The 19452-nt window shown below is 32.5% G+C and overlaps 2 protein-coding genes across 4 annotated transcripts in view; both read left to right on the forward strand.

Annotated features, from left to right (window-relative positions):
• Nucleotides 1–19452, forward strand: part of LOC113510927 (TWiK family of potassium channels protein 9-like) — a 403012-nt gene that overhangs the window by 1160 nt on the left and 382400 nt on the right. The window lies entirely within an intron of this gene.
• LOC128200925 (uncharacterized) lies at nucleotides 5593–10551 on the forward strand. Its single transcript, XM_052895891.1, has one exon. It carries the CDS (start codon nucleotides 5593–5595, stop codon nucleotides 10549–10551), a length of 4959 nt encoding a protein of 1652 aa, XP_052751851.1.

The raw sequence follows: 19452 nt of genomic DNA on the forward strand, positions 1-19452 counted from the left end.
ATTCATGTATATATACCCAGTGTAAATGTAAATTAAATTATATAGTTGCCTCTTTACAATAGTAACTAAATTGTGGTGATTACGTTATTATTGTTAGTGGGGAATATATGTTAAATAATTACATTGCAAAATCCTATTTAATGTCGGTAATGAAATTTGCCTGCGTTACCCACACATCTCTATCTACTTTTACTACCAAAGCAGTTATGCTTGCATAGCCGTATTCCGGTTTGAAGGGTGAGATAATATTGGAAGGAAATTAAGTAAAACTCCGTGGTGTTACAGGCGCCCTTATTTACAAGAGAAATCATCTTTATAAACATGATTACGAACATCATCTTTTTATGATTGATTCACAGGGTTCGGAATGCTATTGCTCTTTTAAAACCTATTAAGTGCAATATATTTTAATTCAATTTTATTTAGTGCTCTGGTTGGGCGCACCATTGCTTGGCAAAAATTTTTTTAAAAAAGGAATGAGGGAAACATGTAAAGACTTGATTTTTTTTAATATAAAAGAAATACAATGCAATATTAAACATATCGCTTAATAACGGGTAAATCTATTTTTAACTATCGAATCTTTTTTTTTTAATTTTCATAACAGTCAAGTAAAGGTTTTTAAGGAAAACCTGTGGGGCCAGTATTAAATATTATGTAACAAAATATAACGTTTCACGCATGAAAAAGTTTCCTACACAAATTAAACTCCCGGAAAATTTCAGAACAAATGTTTTGTAATTAGTAGCCACCAGGTGTATATTAATAAGACATTAACCATTTTTTCGTAATAAATATTAAATACTGTTTATTGGTGGCTATATATATATACTAAATATGTATATTTTATATACATAGAATCAAACTGAAATTACAAGATATCATCTGTAGAACATATTTAAAAAAATGTATATGTGGGATTTAAGTAATCTAAATTTTTGGATATCTGTTTATTTATTCTGGTATTACGCACAACTTACTGTACTAAATTAAAATCGAACATAAAATCGGGTATTAAAATATTCGTCTAGATATACTATATAGAAACGGTCTATTTATATCGGTATTTTTACTCGTATTTTTTAAATCCTCGCATACAAATTTGCGTGCAAAAGCTAGTCCTTATTAATATCATAAATGTGAAAGTGAGCTCGTTTTGTTATTTTTTTTACGCCATAGGCTATTTTTAACCTTAGTCAATCAACATTATGGCAATATGAATAAATATAATAATAAGTTGTAAATATGGCAAATAGATTGCAGGAGGCATAATACCTTAGTCATTAGGAATGACAACATATGAAGGGTATCATGGGCGACACAGTATACTCTGTTATGTTCATGGTAGGCGACGTTTACAATTTTCCATCAGGTGGGCAGTCAGCTTCTTTGCTATTCTAAGTTGCATACAAAAATGGTGTCACACTGCCGAAGTCGCTGGTAAAATCTAGTATTTTTTTAATTACTCTAATTACAAACAATAATTTATGTGGCTATTACGTAAATATTGTGTACTAGTAACCCTTAACACGTCCGTGTCTACTCTATTTTGCTTGTTTAAAATGTCGCATCAAATATCTTTCCTCATTTAGTCTGTGTCACTGTTGGCTCACTGTAATAGTCGTGGTAATTCCTAAATATTTTAGTACTCACTGTGAACACAGCAATTTGTAATGGACTGTCAAAAACTTTTAAATAATTTAAATATGACCTAGCGTGTGATCATAAGAAATTATGATTTATTATTAGAAATTTTGCCAAAATATCTACTAAGAGATGCTGAAATTTCTTCGTCATGGTAATTTGAATTTTAAATGTTACATTTGGATGACAAGAAATTAAAAAAAAATATTATATTATTTAAGATTTTGTCACCTAAAATGATATCGCTCTGTCTAACGTTCCAACGAAATTAAAATGGAGTATTCTGTCAAATAAAAGAATTATCAAAATCAAAAAGATATTATACACAAAACCAGGTTCTGTGCTTGAAAGATATTGTGTTATTATATATTTTCAATATATATTTTTTAAATACTAACATATAACTTAATATTAAGGATATAACTACAGAAGCAACATCATAATAAAGCTAATTAAGAGAAAGAATCAAGCAACGTATTAAATGTATCATGGGGAGTGTTCTAAGGAATTATTTGGATTGATAACTGTCTTTCCATCTTCACGTCGTGTTTCACTTAGTGAACATAAATAGCAGCGTCTCTCTAAAACACACCGAAGACTAATTGTGTTGCGAACCCGCCTGCCAAATGGGGCAACTATTGGCCAATCCCCAATAGGGATCAATATGGTGATGACAGCTACTGCTAGATTTCATCACCATACAACCCGTCATAAATTATAGTTCCATTCCAACCATATGGATGAGTAGCGGTTTTCTACCGTGCGTTTTTTTACAGACAAGACAATTTTTCACTCATAATTCCTTTGCAATCAAACAGACCGGCACGACATCGTAAGCTTCAAGAAAAGAGCATATTTCTTTTTAAAAGTTCAAGAGTACACCTAGTACTTACTATTAGAGTTATTTATTATTATAGAAGACCAATTATTAGAAGAGTCGCGTGCTCGATTAGTCTTTTGTTTAAAATAAAATTTGGCTTATATATATATATATATATATATATATATATATATATATATATATATATATATATATATATATATATATATATATATATATATATATATATATATATATATATATATATAGATATCAGAAGTATGTTCTTACGAAATTTAGAATGGAAAATAAGCTGACGCCTATGAAGATGAAAAACCATTTGATGAATGTTGTTGTTGCTAATTTTCATAATAGATTATAATGTTTGACATAATTTAAATAAGTATATATTAATCTACAGAATTTGTTCTTAGTTATAAAACTTATACATCAAAATCGTGCATTTCTATATCAATAAATAGGAATTGTAGACGTTCCTAGTTTAATTTTACTAAATAAACATTATATATACATAGCAAAATTAAACTCTACGAAGTATATGAGCGTCTAAGTTTATATTGAGATATCAGTTTGGTGTTTCTGTAAACTGTTAAGTTTGGTATTTGGGAATCGCTAAATAAGCAATTAGGTTACCCTAATGAGAGCGAAGGTTGAAGGTATAAAGTTTACATGGAATCTACGCATCATGTATGATGTAGACAATAAATAATTTGACAATATATCAGGGTTGCCTGTTAGGGTATTCTCTTCGCAATTTTGGGTAAAAATTTGTATTGTAGAAATTTTGGGAATGAGTAATATTATTGTGCAGAATTGCGGGTAACCTTTTTGAAAGTTTTGTACCCGAATCATCTAATGTATCCTTCTAAAGTCAACGTACGTTAAAAGATAGGTAATACTCAGCAAAAACGGACATAGTTTGTGAATGTATTAAAATGATGAAAATCATAATAATTTAAAGAAAATGTATTGGAAAGTCGATTAGAAATATAAAATCTCAAAGATATTCTTATCTTTTTAATCCACTTTCAAAACAATAAGGTGCTCAAATCGATAAATGAATTGATTACGTCTTCCATTCTGAATCTATTTTCACGATTCTTTTTGTAATCAATATGGTGTACTCCTGTGTTGTTTTTATTTTGATTTGTGACAATTGAAGCCGCCGTTTTTCTTGACGAAGCAAAAATCTAACTGTAAACACGAGTCTCCATGTTAGAACGTTTTTAATTTCAATATTTATAAGAAGAACCTGGATTCAGTACTACTACCTACTTGAAGTCTGTTTCAATAGAAGTTGATGAAAATATGATGAAGTTTTATTGAAATTATCACAAAAATATACTCCAAATGAAATAAGTAATAAATTGGAATATTAAGTGTGAATGATCGAAACATTCAATTGTTTTTTTATTTGTACTACTATTGGGCATCAATAGATTGTCCTATGGTTGGGTAAATTATTAATTTGTTTACATTTTTATTATTAATAAATTGAAATAGTGGTTATTTAGTAAATAATTAAGTAATTAGTAATTAATTATGGTATAAAAATAATAGACTATAGGGTGTCTACAAAGCATCTTTTTATCAATATGTGTTCAAAATAGAGGTCGCTATTTTGTGGACAAAAAAGTATTAGTTGATAAGCAATAAGTTAAGTTCCAGCAAGTGGCGATAATAGTCACTATGAACATAATAAGCTAAGTTTTTTAAAGTTTTATATACTTTCGATTGTCGTTGTTTACACTTAACAATCTACTAAGCTGTTTGTTTTTTGACTTTACTTTGCTCTCTAGAAAAATGGAACTTGAAACGTTGACGCGCAATAAGTGAATGGAGACATACTCATAGTTTATGATATTAAAGATGTCTGTTACACTAAGTGTCACATGCGCGTTACCGACCCTAAATCCTTGACTTCGAGAGGTTTTTGTAACGTTAGGGACTCGCAGTGAGGACGTAGCGACCTCGCTTCAAGTGATACTCTATATTATGTATCTGGCAGAGAGAGGAAAATTCTTATATATCCTAGCCTTATTAAATCTATTGCCGAATTTGAAAGTTGTTGAGCAAATATTATACAACACCATCATATACAAATAAACTTAATGTAAAATAATGTAATTATATATATTATAAATTTTTAAACAAGTTATATAAATGAATAGTTTGTCGGAAAATTTAAGATTATTAGTATTTCACACTCTTTCAGGGGGTTTCAAATGTCATATTTTTATCACAGTTATAAAAGTAGACGAAGTTAAAAAATTAGAGATAGATTAGATTTAAAGATTTTTGACACTCCGTCTCCTCTGTTCACCCCTTTCATCAATGACATTTAATTCTGAAGTTTTATAATAATATTATTATATAATCCGTGACATTACTTAAGCAGGTTTATTTCATCGTTACAGTTAAGACTTTAGTCTTTTTGGTTGATCAATGGATTTTTTTTCTTTTATTATTAAATACATTATCTCTATAAATTATATGTCATCTACTATTGAACATAAACTCTTATTTTATCAAAAAATATAATTTCTCACCATCTACATTCATCGTCTCCCTGTAACACTTTTAAGATTGTCACTGTTACTGCATAATCTATGGTTGCTGAAAGGAGCGTGAAGTGTGAAGCAAATTGCGACGACCCATTAATCAGCAGCCACATTCACGTCATTCGTTACAATTGAATTGCCTTTCATATACCGTTACCTCTTCATTTTCATATATACGAGTATATATACATTCCAAATATTATAAATTTATATAGTTTCAATATTAAAATCATAATTACAACAACAATTCGTTATTTACTGCCAATCCAGTAAACTTAAATTCGAACTACCCAAGGCAAGGGCAAACCAACACACACATGCCCAAATATATGGTCAACTTCGAGCCTCATCTGCGTATCCTGGATCAGCTGAAATACCTGTCAGGTTGGTCGTTCCTTTTTCTCCCATCTTTATTTTCATTTGTGCTATTATCGTACTGTGCTTTAATACGAGTTTATTAAATTTGTTCATTTTTCGTTCTACCTACATATCTACCTGCTTGTAAAAAACCGTAAGTAATTTTCTAACTTCTAATAATTCGCTAAAATGAGTAACGAGGACTATTTTACTGAAGCTGAATCAGACAATTCGTCTAGTTTAAGTGAGCTTAAAAAACAGCGAGGTACTTTAAAGGGACGATTAACTTTATTTGAGAAGTACCTTAATAAATTAAGTAATGTTACTTTGTCTGAAAAACAACAAGCAGAACTACTATTGCGTATAGAATCAGTGTCAAATTTATTCAATTCTTTTAATGAAATACAAGAGCAAATCGAACAATTGTGTAGCAGTTCAGAATTACCTAAACAATTGGAATACAGAGAATACTTTGAAAATTTATATTTTGATATGATGTCTGCTGCTAAGTGTTTTATTAAAGTGGACACAGACAAAAGTGAGAGTTCTAAATGTTCACACGCGTCCATTAGTAATAATTCAGTCTCAGTTAAGCTGCCTGAGATCAGGCTAGCCGTATTTGACGGTTCTTACGACCATTGGCTCGAGTACAAACATTCTTATTTATCTATGATTCACAAACGTAGTGATTTAGATGCGATTCAAAAATTTCATTATTTGAAATCCTCGCTCAGGGGTTCTGCACTTGAAGTTATTAGTGCATTGGAATTCACCGCTGTTAATTATACCCACGCATGGGAATTATTAGAGAGTAGGTATCATAGTAACCGTTTATTGATCCACAATCACGTTAAATCTTTATTTACTGCACAGTCTATTAATAAAGAGTCACCAATGCAAATTAGAAAGTTAATCGATGTTGTGTTACGTAACCTTCGGGCTCTTAAATCACTAGACGAACCGACAGACTCGTGGGATACATTAATCATTTATATAATGGTGTCTAAATTAGATACCTCCACAGAACGAGAATGGGAAAACCATAAAGGTACCTTATTTTCTAATTCGCAAAAGGGTAAAATAAAATTAGAGGATTTATTAAATTTTTTACGAAATCGTGCCGACATGTTGGACATGGTTCATAACAGCAATTCACGCAAACCACAAAGTCATTTGTCTAATTCTAATAAGTCATTCGATAATAATAATAATATTAGTAGACGGCAGACAAATGTCATACCACAAGTTCAGCAATCGCATAGTTTCGTGTCTACGCGTAAATACAGTACATCCGACAGGCCGATGCGTCAATGTGCGTTGTGCGGTAATATGCATTCGTTATACGCTTGTATTAAATTTCTTAACTTACCAGTTCAAGAGAGAATTAAATTTATTAATGAGAAAAAATTATGTTGTAATTGTTTACGTTCGGGACATTCGGTTTTAGAGTGTAATTTCGGTCCGTGCAAGCAATGTCAGAAAAAACATAATAGTTTATTACATAATGAAAGTGTCTACATTGCGTCTACGCCTGTTTCACCAGTGACCAGTGCGCATAATTCACAGTCAGCTGATAAAGGGCAGGTCTCAGTAGTATCACACGCAATGAACTTTATAAATCATGCTCAGTCATCAAATGACAAGGAACCTTCCATATCACTGTCACAAGTGTTATTGTCCACTGCTCTTGTTGAGGTAATGGATAATAACAACAAATATCACACAGCCCGAGCGTTGTTAGACAGTGGTAGTCAAAATTGTTTTGTATCATCAAAGCTATGCGAATTTTTAAACGTATCGATTATACAGTCCACTATACACATATCTGGCGTGGGACATACAGTCTCACAATCAAATAAATTATGCGATATTAATATGCGATCGAAAACGAACGAATATAATACACGAATAAAATGTTTCATATTGCCATGCATCACGTCTAGCTTGCCGTCCACTCATATTGACAGTGCCACACTAAGTATTCCAGACGATATCTGTCTCGCGGATCCTACTTTTAATTCACCATCAGCGATCGACCTGCTGATAGGTGCAGACGTATTTTGGGACTTGTTGGACGAAGGTCGACTTCGATTACCTAGCGGACCATATCTACAGAAGTCTAAGTTGGGATGGTTACTTTCAGGTCCTTTATTAATTCCTAATAATAACTTGCACAGTAATAAAGTAATTCAGTGTAATTTTGCTCAAATGTCCTCACTCGATATACAACTGCGTAAGTTCTGGGAACTGGAAGAAGTCAGTGGATCGAAGAATCTTCTCACTGAAGACGAACGTCAGTGTGAGGAGTCCTTTATTAACACGACAAAGCGAGACAGCAATGGCAGATTTGCAGTTCGAATCCCATTAAAGGAATCGGCGGACGCGCTTGGTGATTCATATGAAAAAGCCAAGTCACGTTTTCTTTCATTAGAGCGCAAGTTAAACAAGTCACCTAAATATAAAGAGATGTACGTTAATTTTATGCGCGAATACATTAACTTAAATCACATGACTCCAATTAAAGAGTACACTCAACCCTGTTATTTTCTTCCTCATCATGGGGTGTTTAGGGAACATAGCATCACTACAAAATTACGTGTAGTGTTTGATGCTAGTGCCACAACTACGACAAATAAGTCGTTAAACGACATACAGCGAATAGGGCCACCATTACAAAACGACATCTTCTCCATTTTACTTCGTTTTCGTAGTTATAAGTACGTAGCGTGCGCAGACGTGGAAAAAATGTATCGTCAAATTTTGATTCAAAACGATCAGCGTACACTGCAACTTATATTGTGGCGGGAAAATTCTACGGACGAATTAGTTGTATATCAATTAAATACGGTAACGTACGGGACGGCTTCGGCTCCCTACCTGAGCATGCGTTGCCTGCGTCAACTGGCATATGAAACTACTGATGATGTTATTGCTAGGGTCATCATCGAAGACTTTTTTGTCGATGATTTAATCACTGGTGATGATGATCCCGTAATTTTGTCTAATATATGCGAAAATGTTTCGACTGTATTAAAATCAGGTTGCTTTCCGTTACGAAAATGGACATTCAACCATGACGTAAACATAAAAACATCTAAAGAATTAGCAATTGGAGAATATTGTCAAAATAAAACACTAGGACTAGGTTGGCAAGTCGACAAAGATGAACTCCATTTTACTACGAGTTTGGAAAATAAGCCTATCATCACAAAACGCACTATTATGTCAATCATTTCGCAAATATATGATCCTTTAGGACTTTTATCTCCGACTATAATTATTGCAAAGATAATGTTACAAAAATTATGGTTGCTCAAAATCGATTGGGACGATGTGGTTCCCATCGACATAGAATGTCAATGGAATCAATTTTTAAATACGTTATCACATCTGCCCGAATTACGTATACCTCGCTATGTCATGAGTGAAGATAAACAAACTTGTGAACTGCACATTTTTACCGACGCCTCACAAGACGCATATGGCGCTTGTGCGTACATACGTACTTATAATAGTGACAGTGATTTGCCTATAACTATTAAATTGTTATGTGCGAAAAGCAAAATTGCACCGGTAAAAACTGTGTGCACTATCCCGCGACTTGAGTTGTGCGGAGCATTACTAGGTGCGCGGTTGTATCATAAAATAATCAATTCACTTAGATTAACATTCACAAGAATAATTTTCTGGACGGACTCCACTATTGTTATCGGTTGGCTTAGAATGTCACCTTATAATTTGAAGACATTTGTTCAAAACCGTGTATCACAGATTAATGAACTTACGGGTGATGCAGTGTGGTTGCATATAGACGGCAAGAGCAACCCTGCTGATATCGTGTCGAGAGGCCTTACATTAAATAAACTTAAACATAATGAATTATGGTGGCACGGGCCATTATTTTTGCGAGACCGTAATTTAACTTATTCAAATAATATTTTTATAGATCAAACTCAATTACCCGAAGTTAAGACTCAACATATTAGCATGGTATGTAATGAATTAAATTATAACAACGAACTGGTTAATTTTAACAGATTCTCGTCATTCAATCGATTACGACGCGCCGGTGCATATGTATTGCGTTTTGTAAATAATATTCGAGTGAGTAAGCTACATCGTACTGTTGGTCCTTTATCTACCAATGAATTAAATGCGTCAGTTATTATGCTGACACAGCTCGCGCAATCACAATCCTTTTCTGAGGAGTATAGTGATTTAGTTAAGCGATCAGTAGTAAAGGCAAAAAGATTGATTGGTTTAAATATTTTCGTGGACGAAAACAAATTAATCCGCGTTGGAGGAAGGTTACGGAACTCGCCCCACTTCGATAATGATAAAAAACACCCAGTCTTATTGTGTAGTAAACATCGATTAACAATATTATTGTTTAGATATGAACATATACAATTGCTACATGGAGGACCACAACTCTTATTAGCTTGTATACGTGAATCCTGGTGGCCTCTAGGAGGACGAAACCTGGCTAGGAAAACAGTACATGACTGTGTCACGTGCACGCGTATGAAGGGAAGAACTTTTCAGCCGTTAATGGGTGATTTACCTGCGGAACGCCTAGAGCCTGGATTTCCATTTATGCGCAGTGGTGTAGATTATGCTGGGCCGGTGATGATATTGAATCGCCGGACCAGAGGAGCTACTCTTAGTAAGGGATATATTTGTTTATTTACTTGTTTGTGTACACGTTCCATACATTTAGAACTAGTCACTAGTCTTTCCACTAATGATTATATCCTTGCATTAAAGCGATTTATATCTCGCCGGGGTAAACCTGCGGAAATCATGTCTGACAACGGTCGAAATTTTGTTGGGGCTGAAAAAGAATTGTATTCATCCATTTATGATAAGAGTAAGGAAATTAAAGATTTTTCATCAAATAATAATATTAAATTCAGCTTCATTCCTCCATACGCTCCTCACTTCGGCGGTTGTTGGGAATTAGGAGTGAAATTATGTAAACACCACCTTCGTCGAGTAGTCGGAAACTCTAATCTTACGTATGAAGAACTCAGTACGGTATTGGCACAAATTGAAGCCATCCTCAACTCCCGTCCTTTAACTCCTCTCTCGACAGACCCCAATGACCTTCAAGCCCTCACTCCCGCTTCCTCATCGGCCGACCTTTGACAGCGCCGGCCACTAGAGACGTAACTGACAAGCCAACTCACCGCTTGCTGCGCTACGACGTGATTGAGCAGATGAGACAGCACTTTTGGAGACGATGGGCAAAAGAATACGTCTCGGAATTACAATCAAGATCTAAATGGAAGACTAACCAGAGCGAGGTTGAACTCAATAAACTCGTTCTCATTAAAGATGATAACCTGCCTCCACTGCAATGGAAGTTAGGCAGGATAATACGTATTTATCCCGGGACCGATGGTATATCGAGAGTAGCAGATCTTCTTACTTCATCTGGAACTACACGAAGAGCCTTTTCGAAGATCTGTCCATTACCCGTAGAAGCTGATACCGCAGCATCTATTTAATCTTTTGGAACCTGCTGCTTCCAAGGCGGGGCCCATGTTACTGCATAATCTATGGTTGCTGAAAGGAGCGTGAAGTGTGAAGCAAATTGCGACGACCCATTAATCAGCAGCCACATTCACGTCATTCGTTACAATTGAATTGCCTTTCATATACCGTTACCTCTTCATTTTCATATATACGAGTATATATACATTCCAAATATTATAAATTTATATAGTTTCAATATTAAAATCATAATTACAACAACAATTCGTTATTTACTGCCAATCCAGTAAACTTAAATTCGAACTACCCAAGGCAAGGGCAAACCAACACACACATGCCCAAATAGTCACCTCTCACTCTGCCCTTGCTTTTACGAGTAATTGAATACATAATATATTATTATAACTGTTATTTATTTAATGAACAAGATACATCAATCATGTAGCGCAGCATTCCAACTTTGTTAACACTTCCAGCATACAATTTCTGACTTTCCATTTTATTGTTAGTGAATAATGTTCGTTGAAAATGCATTCGTATCTTGTTTAACAAGCGTCGACCGATCGTTTTTTGTTTTAATTGAATTATTATTGAGTCCCATATTGTTGACTATGGCAACTATTGTTTTCATAGGCGTATCGAATGTGTTTTTCATTAATTACATTTAGTATTTAAATTGTTTGCTAAAATATAGATAGTATTTGTTTTAGTTCTCATATGTTTATTTTTGAATCATTAATTAATTCAACAGTTCTAATTGTGTTTCGCATAAAAAAAGACTTCATGACAAAACCAGTTATTTCGATTTAAAAACTAAAATATTGAGCCGATTTTGATAAAATTTCTATGGTTTTTTTGCAAGTTGTAAGTGTATCTTTTCAGATAAAAAAGATGTAAAAGGTGGAAATGGAGATAAGCGAAAATGAATGAAAACTTATTTGTAATTGCGGAGATTCGTCAATTGCTTATTTTTATAGAATTACAGGAGATTAAAAATTGGTTTTCCCCTAAATTTATTGATGTATTTCATCAACGCCTCCTGAGACAAAGATAGCAGACGGTACATTTTTAAAATTTGTGATTATTAGTAATGGGTATTAGTGGCCCCATTGCTAGCAATATACCCTATCAGGTTGACCTTCATGTAGTTCCACTGGAAATCAACGTGGTTAATTAAATTAACCACGAATTGGTGAATTCGTCACAAAAAGCCAGCTGATTTAACTTCATCAACACTACAGACAGGGTAGGTAATGGTATTACATTTTCATTCATTATAAATATAAAACCTTACGCTTATATTATATTCACTATGTAGATATGTGACACGAGGTACAGGTGTCCGTCCCCGAAAATGACATCTTTCGGTCAAAACTTCTCCGCTTTGAAATTTGACAGACGGTCCGGCGGTACTCCGACCACAAATGAATTAAAATTAATATTTTGGCTGCCATATTCATTTTATATTTTAGATATGTTTAAAAATTGAAAAAGAATCTAACTATAATTTGTTTAGCCATGTATCGGAAACACGTTAGCATATTAATAAGGAATGACGATATTCCAGAAAAATGGATATAAATAAAATAATATTTTACTTTACTTATACTTTATTGTATACACTAATAATACATAAAAATATGACAGAGATAAGCAAATGTATAAAAACTTGTAATATATGCATCAACAGACATTACTCTGCTTTTTGGGAGTCTGGTTAAAGATACACATTGAAATCGGCATCCGATCTGTTTATATATATGTTTAGGGCTATAATTCCTAATAGCAATAGGTGGGTAGTCAGAGTATTTTCAACCAACTTCAAAAATTAGGTTCACAATTAGGTTGTTCTTTTTTTCATATTTGTTACCTTATAACTCCGTCAGTTCTAAACCAATTTGGAAAATTCTTTGTTTATCTGAAAGCTATATATATATATATATATATATATATATATATATATATATATATATATATATATATATATATATATATATATATATATATATATATATATATATATATATATATATATATATATATATATATATCTACAGAATGGTCCTTTAGAAGTTTTATCAACATCGGTTTAGTAGTTTAGTTTTTTGACCAAAATCTTAGTTTTGTCACAGTTGAGGCCGGTTTTATTTTATGGGACACAATCTTCACATATTTTAAAATCCAATATGGAAAGGGACTAATTTGCTTTGTTATCAGTATTTTTTTTATCACCGCAAAGTTAATAGGAAATTTTAATAAACACAAAGGCTTTAGTGTCGGTCAGATTCCTAACATTTGCTGTCTGTATGTCAGAAAAGTTTCTTTTTAATGGGCGAAAATAGAATGGTAACCCCGCCTGCACTTTCGGTATACACTGGCGAGGCACTAGTCAGGGATGAAAGTTGAAGATGAAAGTAGTTACAGTTAGCCCATTGTGACGAATTCGTCATTAACTAACTGGAACTGCTGTGGAATTATATAAAAATTAATAGAAATGTTTTCCAGGAGAAACCGCGTGGAGGTAGGTCTACCTGATAGGATATATTGCTGACAATAGGACTGTTAGATCTTCTTTGTTAAAAATCTCTTTCCCCTCTTACTGGTAGTACTCGTATAGAGTCACAATACTGTCATCTTTTTATGGTATGTTGAGATATAATTCTTAAATGTTTTCAGGGTATTTGTTTTATGTGTTAAAGTATATTTTGGAACTTGAATTAACAAGTTTAATCTAAAGTCTGTATTCTTGGGAGTTTTACCTCATCAAACCAAAGTGCCGAACACTGACGTTAACTTCCGCTCGTAAACTTCCGCCTAGGTTGAATAGCAAGGAGACTTGCAATCCTTTTTTATTTTTTTCTACAATAAATAATAAGAATTGAGTCTTTAAAAGTTTTAATTATTTTGTTAATCCACCGTAATTTTTTAGAGATGTGTACGGAAATAAAAAAGCGTACCCTTTAAAAGTTCACGCATCTGTTTAACACAAGTAGTTATCACAATAAAAGTTTCACATAGAAATTTGAAATATATATACTATATATATCTTTTGAGGACACAACTTTTTATTTCCTTTTTTTGTCTCGAACAAGAATCGAATTTGGGATCTTTCCAAAGTAACAACAATTTATCGTTAAAGACAACTTTATCTTTTTTAGATAAAGTTGTCCCACTCACTTTATTTTGTTTGCAATAGAGTTTTTTTGAGATTTAAGGGCTTCAAACTTTTTATCGAATTTTGTGATAAAAAATAACTAAGTGTGGGTGTTACAATGTATTTTGTGATGACCATAGCGTTGATCATTGAGGATGATTATCTTATGTTCGCATATGGGGTCAGCTAAGTCGTTGCACATTGATCCATCCGGATCTTTTATCGTCAACTCGCTTGTCAATTTAAGATGCACAGAAAAAAAAGAACAAAACGAACCTTTAATATATTTGCTTTTTTTATGTAGATACTGTTATTTAAAAAAATACTTGTGTCAAGTCCTTATGGGGGAAATCTATGTTCAGCAGTGGACAGTCAACGACTAATAATAATATAATAGAAAATTGAATAATACATACAATATGTTATCTTTTAATGTAATAATTACTAGTTTAATTTAAGTGTAATTTAATCGAAAAAGCTCGACTAGTTTCGGAATCAATTCGTGATCCTTACTCATGAGCGACTGTGACGCAAGCACGAGCCTGAGGAGTCAAGTTTGTGCTCGCGCTACAGACTACGCTCATAAAACTAGTCGAGTTTTTTTCGATCTAATTACACGTAAGTTAAAACGGTAGTTATTGTATTAAAACATAATGTGTGCTTACGAAAGTTTTACCTACTCTTACCTTACCTTACTTTCATATGTTACCTACTCGTCAATTTGAAAATATCCAGATTTTTCCGTTGTCGGTACTTTAATTGTGAAGTTGAAGTAATTAAGACAATATCATATAACACCCTTGGAATTTCTCCTTCGAGATATAACCGCTAACATCAGACACGTAAGCAATCTTAGCACGAAACCAAGAGTCATTTCTGAAGGGAGCCGAGCCGAGATAAATTAAGATTAATAACTTCGTTTACTTTGCATATTGTGTAAGTATATTGATAATAGGCGATTGTGAAATAAGTGTTTTAGTCGTTTGTATTTTGTGAATAAAACGTTTACCTGTTTCTTTTGAATGTTAAACGAATTACAGATACTACAGGCTGTTATCGAAACCATTAGCGTCACTTTATGACAGTGTTCCGATGAAATTGAACATTTTCAGCATAAAAACGTGGACCGAGAAATATGCAACCAAAAACCAATCAGTCAAAATCAAAGAAATATTTTTTGATATGTATTTTTTATTAGAAATAGTTTTTATCAAACTATTAATATAGTAATAAAATTTTCATGTATTGTTCTGTTTAACATGAAAAAAGAATATACATACATACATGCATCTGCACGATCACCCGGATTTAGTGCTTTTTCCTTATCCTAAAAATTACCCAACGTGTCTAAAGAAGTTTTATCATCAAAAATAATGTCTCCATAGCAATTTAATAAGTGGTGGTGTCGTGTTAGCATATAGAAGTTTTTTTTCCCATCACTTGTCTAACGAACATGTCTAAACAGAACAATGCGTCTCAAGTTATGATAATCATTGCAAAATATAATAATCATTTGGCTTATATTTTAAATACACAATCGGGTAACGCGATGTAAAAGCTTTTACAAATAAATAGTACCTATATAAGTACTTGCTTTTTTATTGCCGACGTTTCGACGTGGATTGTACCACGTCGTGGTCACGACAGGACTGAACTGAGCGATGTCTTCGTCTAGCAGCACGCGCAGCCTTTTCGGGTACCCCCAGAATCTCACCATTAATATCTATAGCCACCGCATTTAGGTAATGTCTAGGCGTTGAACCACTGGTGGTGCTTATTTAAAAATTATACTGTCATTTTTCGAATAATTTTTTTTTTTTTAATTGTTTAGTTTTACTGTTAACGTGAGGGATTTAAATTTGTATTGCCACTTTTTGATCTATTTTTTTTTTGTGAAAAATGATTATTTTTGCAAGCTGAATACTTATAATATCATTACCTATCCTAATAACGAAATACTGGTGTGATTCACTGTTTATCCCAAAAGTTGATTGCTACAGAACCTGATGGTAAGTGAATACCGTCGCCCATGAGCACCTACTTACTACACCAGAGACATAGCTGATGTGCTGCCGGTCTTTTAAAATGAAATATTCTCTTTTCTTGAAGGTTATAAGTTGATTCCAAAGAGTAGTTGTGCGTTGAAGGAAGTGCCTTAATTTTTTTATTAGAGTAAAACAATATTTGACTTTCTATGATCATAGTGAGACGTAATGTTTTTAAACACTGATTTATTGATTGCTATATTTGATAACATTGAAGTGTTAGATGCAATGTTGTATTTTTTGTCAACGCAAATAAAACGGGAACACTAATTGTTTATTTATACATTTTGTTGTAACATTTTTGTAGTTTGTAGTAGGGTCGGCAACGCGCGCGTAATACCTCTGGTATTGCAGGCGTTCATAGGCTACGGTAACCGCTTACCATCAGGTGGGCCGTATGCTTGTTTGCCACCTCAGTGGTATAAAAAAAAATTTGTAGTTTTATTATACAACACTGAAGGTTTGTCTGTAAACAATAATTAATTTTTCTTACCGATCTTAATTTTAGTTAGTGAGAGTCTGAGATTGAAGATAACTATGTAATATAGACTTCTTTACAAATAAATTATGATTTTACTTTGTATTTAGAGTAAACAAATTTATTTCTGGTTATATTTATGCAAATGGGCTTAATAATTAAGCCTATAAGCCTAGGCAATTGTCCATGTTAATCACGGATAAAAAATATCCATTTGACAGCCTTAGAATAGAACAGACGGCTGCGTAACCACAAAGCTTAACAACTGGTTAACGAGACAATAACGAAATATAAATTATCAAATAAATTTTACGCAGTCCATGTAATTGTCCAGCCCTGGGAAGACTGAAAACCTCGTATCATAAGGGATAATAGCATCATTAACAACTTGCTGCGACATTTTAGACAGTACAAAAGGTGGATTACTTTGGTATCATTTAAAAATAATAATGCGGGTGATACAGATACAATATTATGTATGATTAATACATACCTCATTGTAGTTATTAAAATCCTGTAAAAATTGATAAACGTGGAAGAAGCGAAAGAGGTTTGTTTGAATCGAAGCATTTGGCGTTTCATTGTTTCTGCCTACCCTAAAAGGAGACAGGCGTGACAGATATGTATGTATTAATTCACTAAATTTGTAGATTCACTAACCCTGTCACTGTTAAACTACTGAGCACAACTTGGCATGCAGATTGGCAATCGCAGTTAGGCTTGGGTAATGTTTTAAGAAAGACGCTGCTGCCCAACCCTCGCCCATTAAGAGTCCTTTATCACTTCTTACGATATCATGGAAAAAAGGAAGGCCCGTTTTATGCCGAGACCTATATTATGACTACGAGTATAGTCGGTTTATGTTTAAAGGGTAAGACTTGAAATGTTTTATTTTAGCCTGAGTAGTGAAAAGTATATTGAGTATCTAAGCGAAGCAATTAAAACTACTTAAGTTCTATTACTTAGAATGTAAATTAGTTATTGTTAATTGAGATAATTATAAGATTTCGAACTGAAGGGTACAAGAACTGTGAGTGTTGTTGGAAGTGTTAAGTTTTTTGTGGGTTCTTCTCAGCAGATGAAAACATCCCAACATCATCTGTACATTCACATAAAATTAACATTGATAAAGATTATTTCTGTTCTATTTTAATATAATATACTCTTTAGGTTGACTCATGTATTCTTCACTGTATATTTACATTTTGAATGTATAACAAGATTCATCTTAAAAAAAACAGTTATTAATAAAAAGCATAAAAACATTTTGTGAAAATATTAGAATAAAAATACGAATAAATATAAATAGAGAAGAATTGAGAACTTCAATTGTTGAGAAATATTTGAAAAAGAATCTCGACTTTCACTTTTAATAAATAAAAGTGAACAAAGTTTTAATTCAGTGATTGAAACAAATATCAAGAGACAATGAAAGAAAAGTGATTGAACGAACGTGACTCGAATTCTACGAACGCGATCGAGAGGTCTGCACGATGAGAAATAATGAGTTAGAAAAGAAAAAGATAGCTCATGTAAATGAGAAACTATGTTTATTATTGTAGTTTTCTCTATAAGAAGGCAGTCTAGTAATATTAGTACTTTTAAATTGAAATAAAATATAGAAAGTGAACTTAATTTTAATGACAAAGTATAAACTTTATAAAACTCTTTGGGCAATTATAATAGCAGTTTATTCACTTGTTTCTTATTTTACTTTATTAGAATATCAACAACTTGAAAATACAGGTTAAAATGTATTGGTATCCATTTAGAAAATGCTTTTTTTAGAAAAAGTAAAATAAACATTTTTTCCATAGAAATGTGGGTTACAAAATGGTAAAAAAATTTAATCCCATATCTTTGCTATGAAACTTTCATTAAAAGAATTTATAACTTTTATTAAATTAAAAAAGTTTAAGAACTTTATATGCTAGTGTAAACTTGCAGTGGCTTAAAATGCAAACATATACATATATGTTTGGAATACAAGAGTCTATTTTCAAAATGAATTTTAAACATCATTCATATTTACAAATTTTAGAACGAATATTTCACTCAAAACGATTAATGATTTCGCTAGCTTTACGTCGCAAGACTCTTATAAGAGCCATAATGTTTCGATTAATATGGAGACTGGAAAATTCATTAATTATGCCGTGTGTCTGTGTACAATCTGTTTTGGCTCGTTATTAGAAATATTTTGTCGTGTAGAATTAAATATTGTGTCTTTGCCAACACCTGCGTGTGGGGTATAATAGGATTATGTAAATTTCTATCTTTGTTTAGTTTATAATATTTAACGTTAATCTGTGCCAGAATTTTTAAGGTTTCTTAAATAAAAAAATGTGTCTTAATTGATACGCTTGTCTGATTAAAATTTAAAGACTTGACAGAAACAAAATAACGGATGGTAGTTTCGAAAGAGTTTAACGCTGAAAGGGTTGCTACTAATAAATATTTTAGTAATATCAAGGAAAGTTTAGTAATTACACAGTTTACATATGCTTAAGGTTTGCGGCATTTATTTCTATTTATGTTTGCGCCCTCTTAGTTTTCCCTAGAGTCAATCAAAACTCTATTGACAAATATAAAGAGGGCATTTAGGAAAGCTTTCCAATACAAATATCTCTCTACGCGTGAGATTTCTGTTTATATTGATCTGGGTGTTTTTAATGTATAATATGTATATATGTATTTACAAAAAAATACAAAGTTTTTCAATTACGAACGTCACTTAGATACAGGCATGTTTAGTGGTATTTTATTATTATTATTCAACAACGATGCAATAAATTAAGTCTAAATATTATCTGGCAATAAGCCATTATAAAAGTTCAAAAGAATCCATCAGCGAAGACAATTAGAGAAATTATTTT

This window comes from Galleria mellonella, unplaced genomic scaffold (genome assembly GCF_026898425.1).
Source record: "Galleria mellonella isolate WM207_F2 unplaced genomic scaffold, CSIRO_AGI_GalMel_v1 utg312, whole genome shotgun sequence".
Classification (NCBI taxonomy): Eukaryota; Metazoa; Arthropoda; class Insecta; order Lepidoptera; family Pyralidae; genus Galleria; species Galleria mellonella.

Coding starts and splice junctions, on each gene's coding strand:
- LOC128200925 (XM_052895891.1), top strand. CDS start 5,593: ATGAGTAACGAGGACTATTTTACTGAAGCTGAATCAGACAATTCGTCT.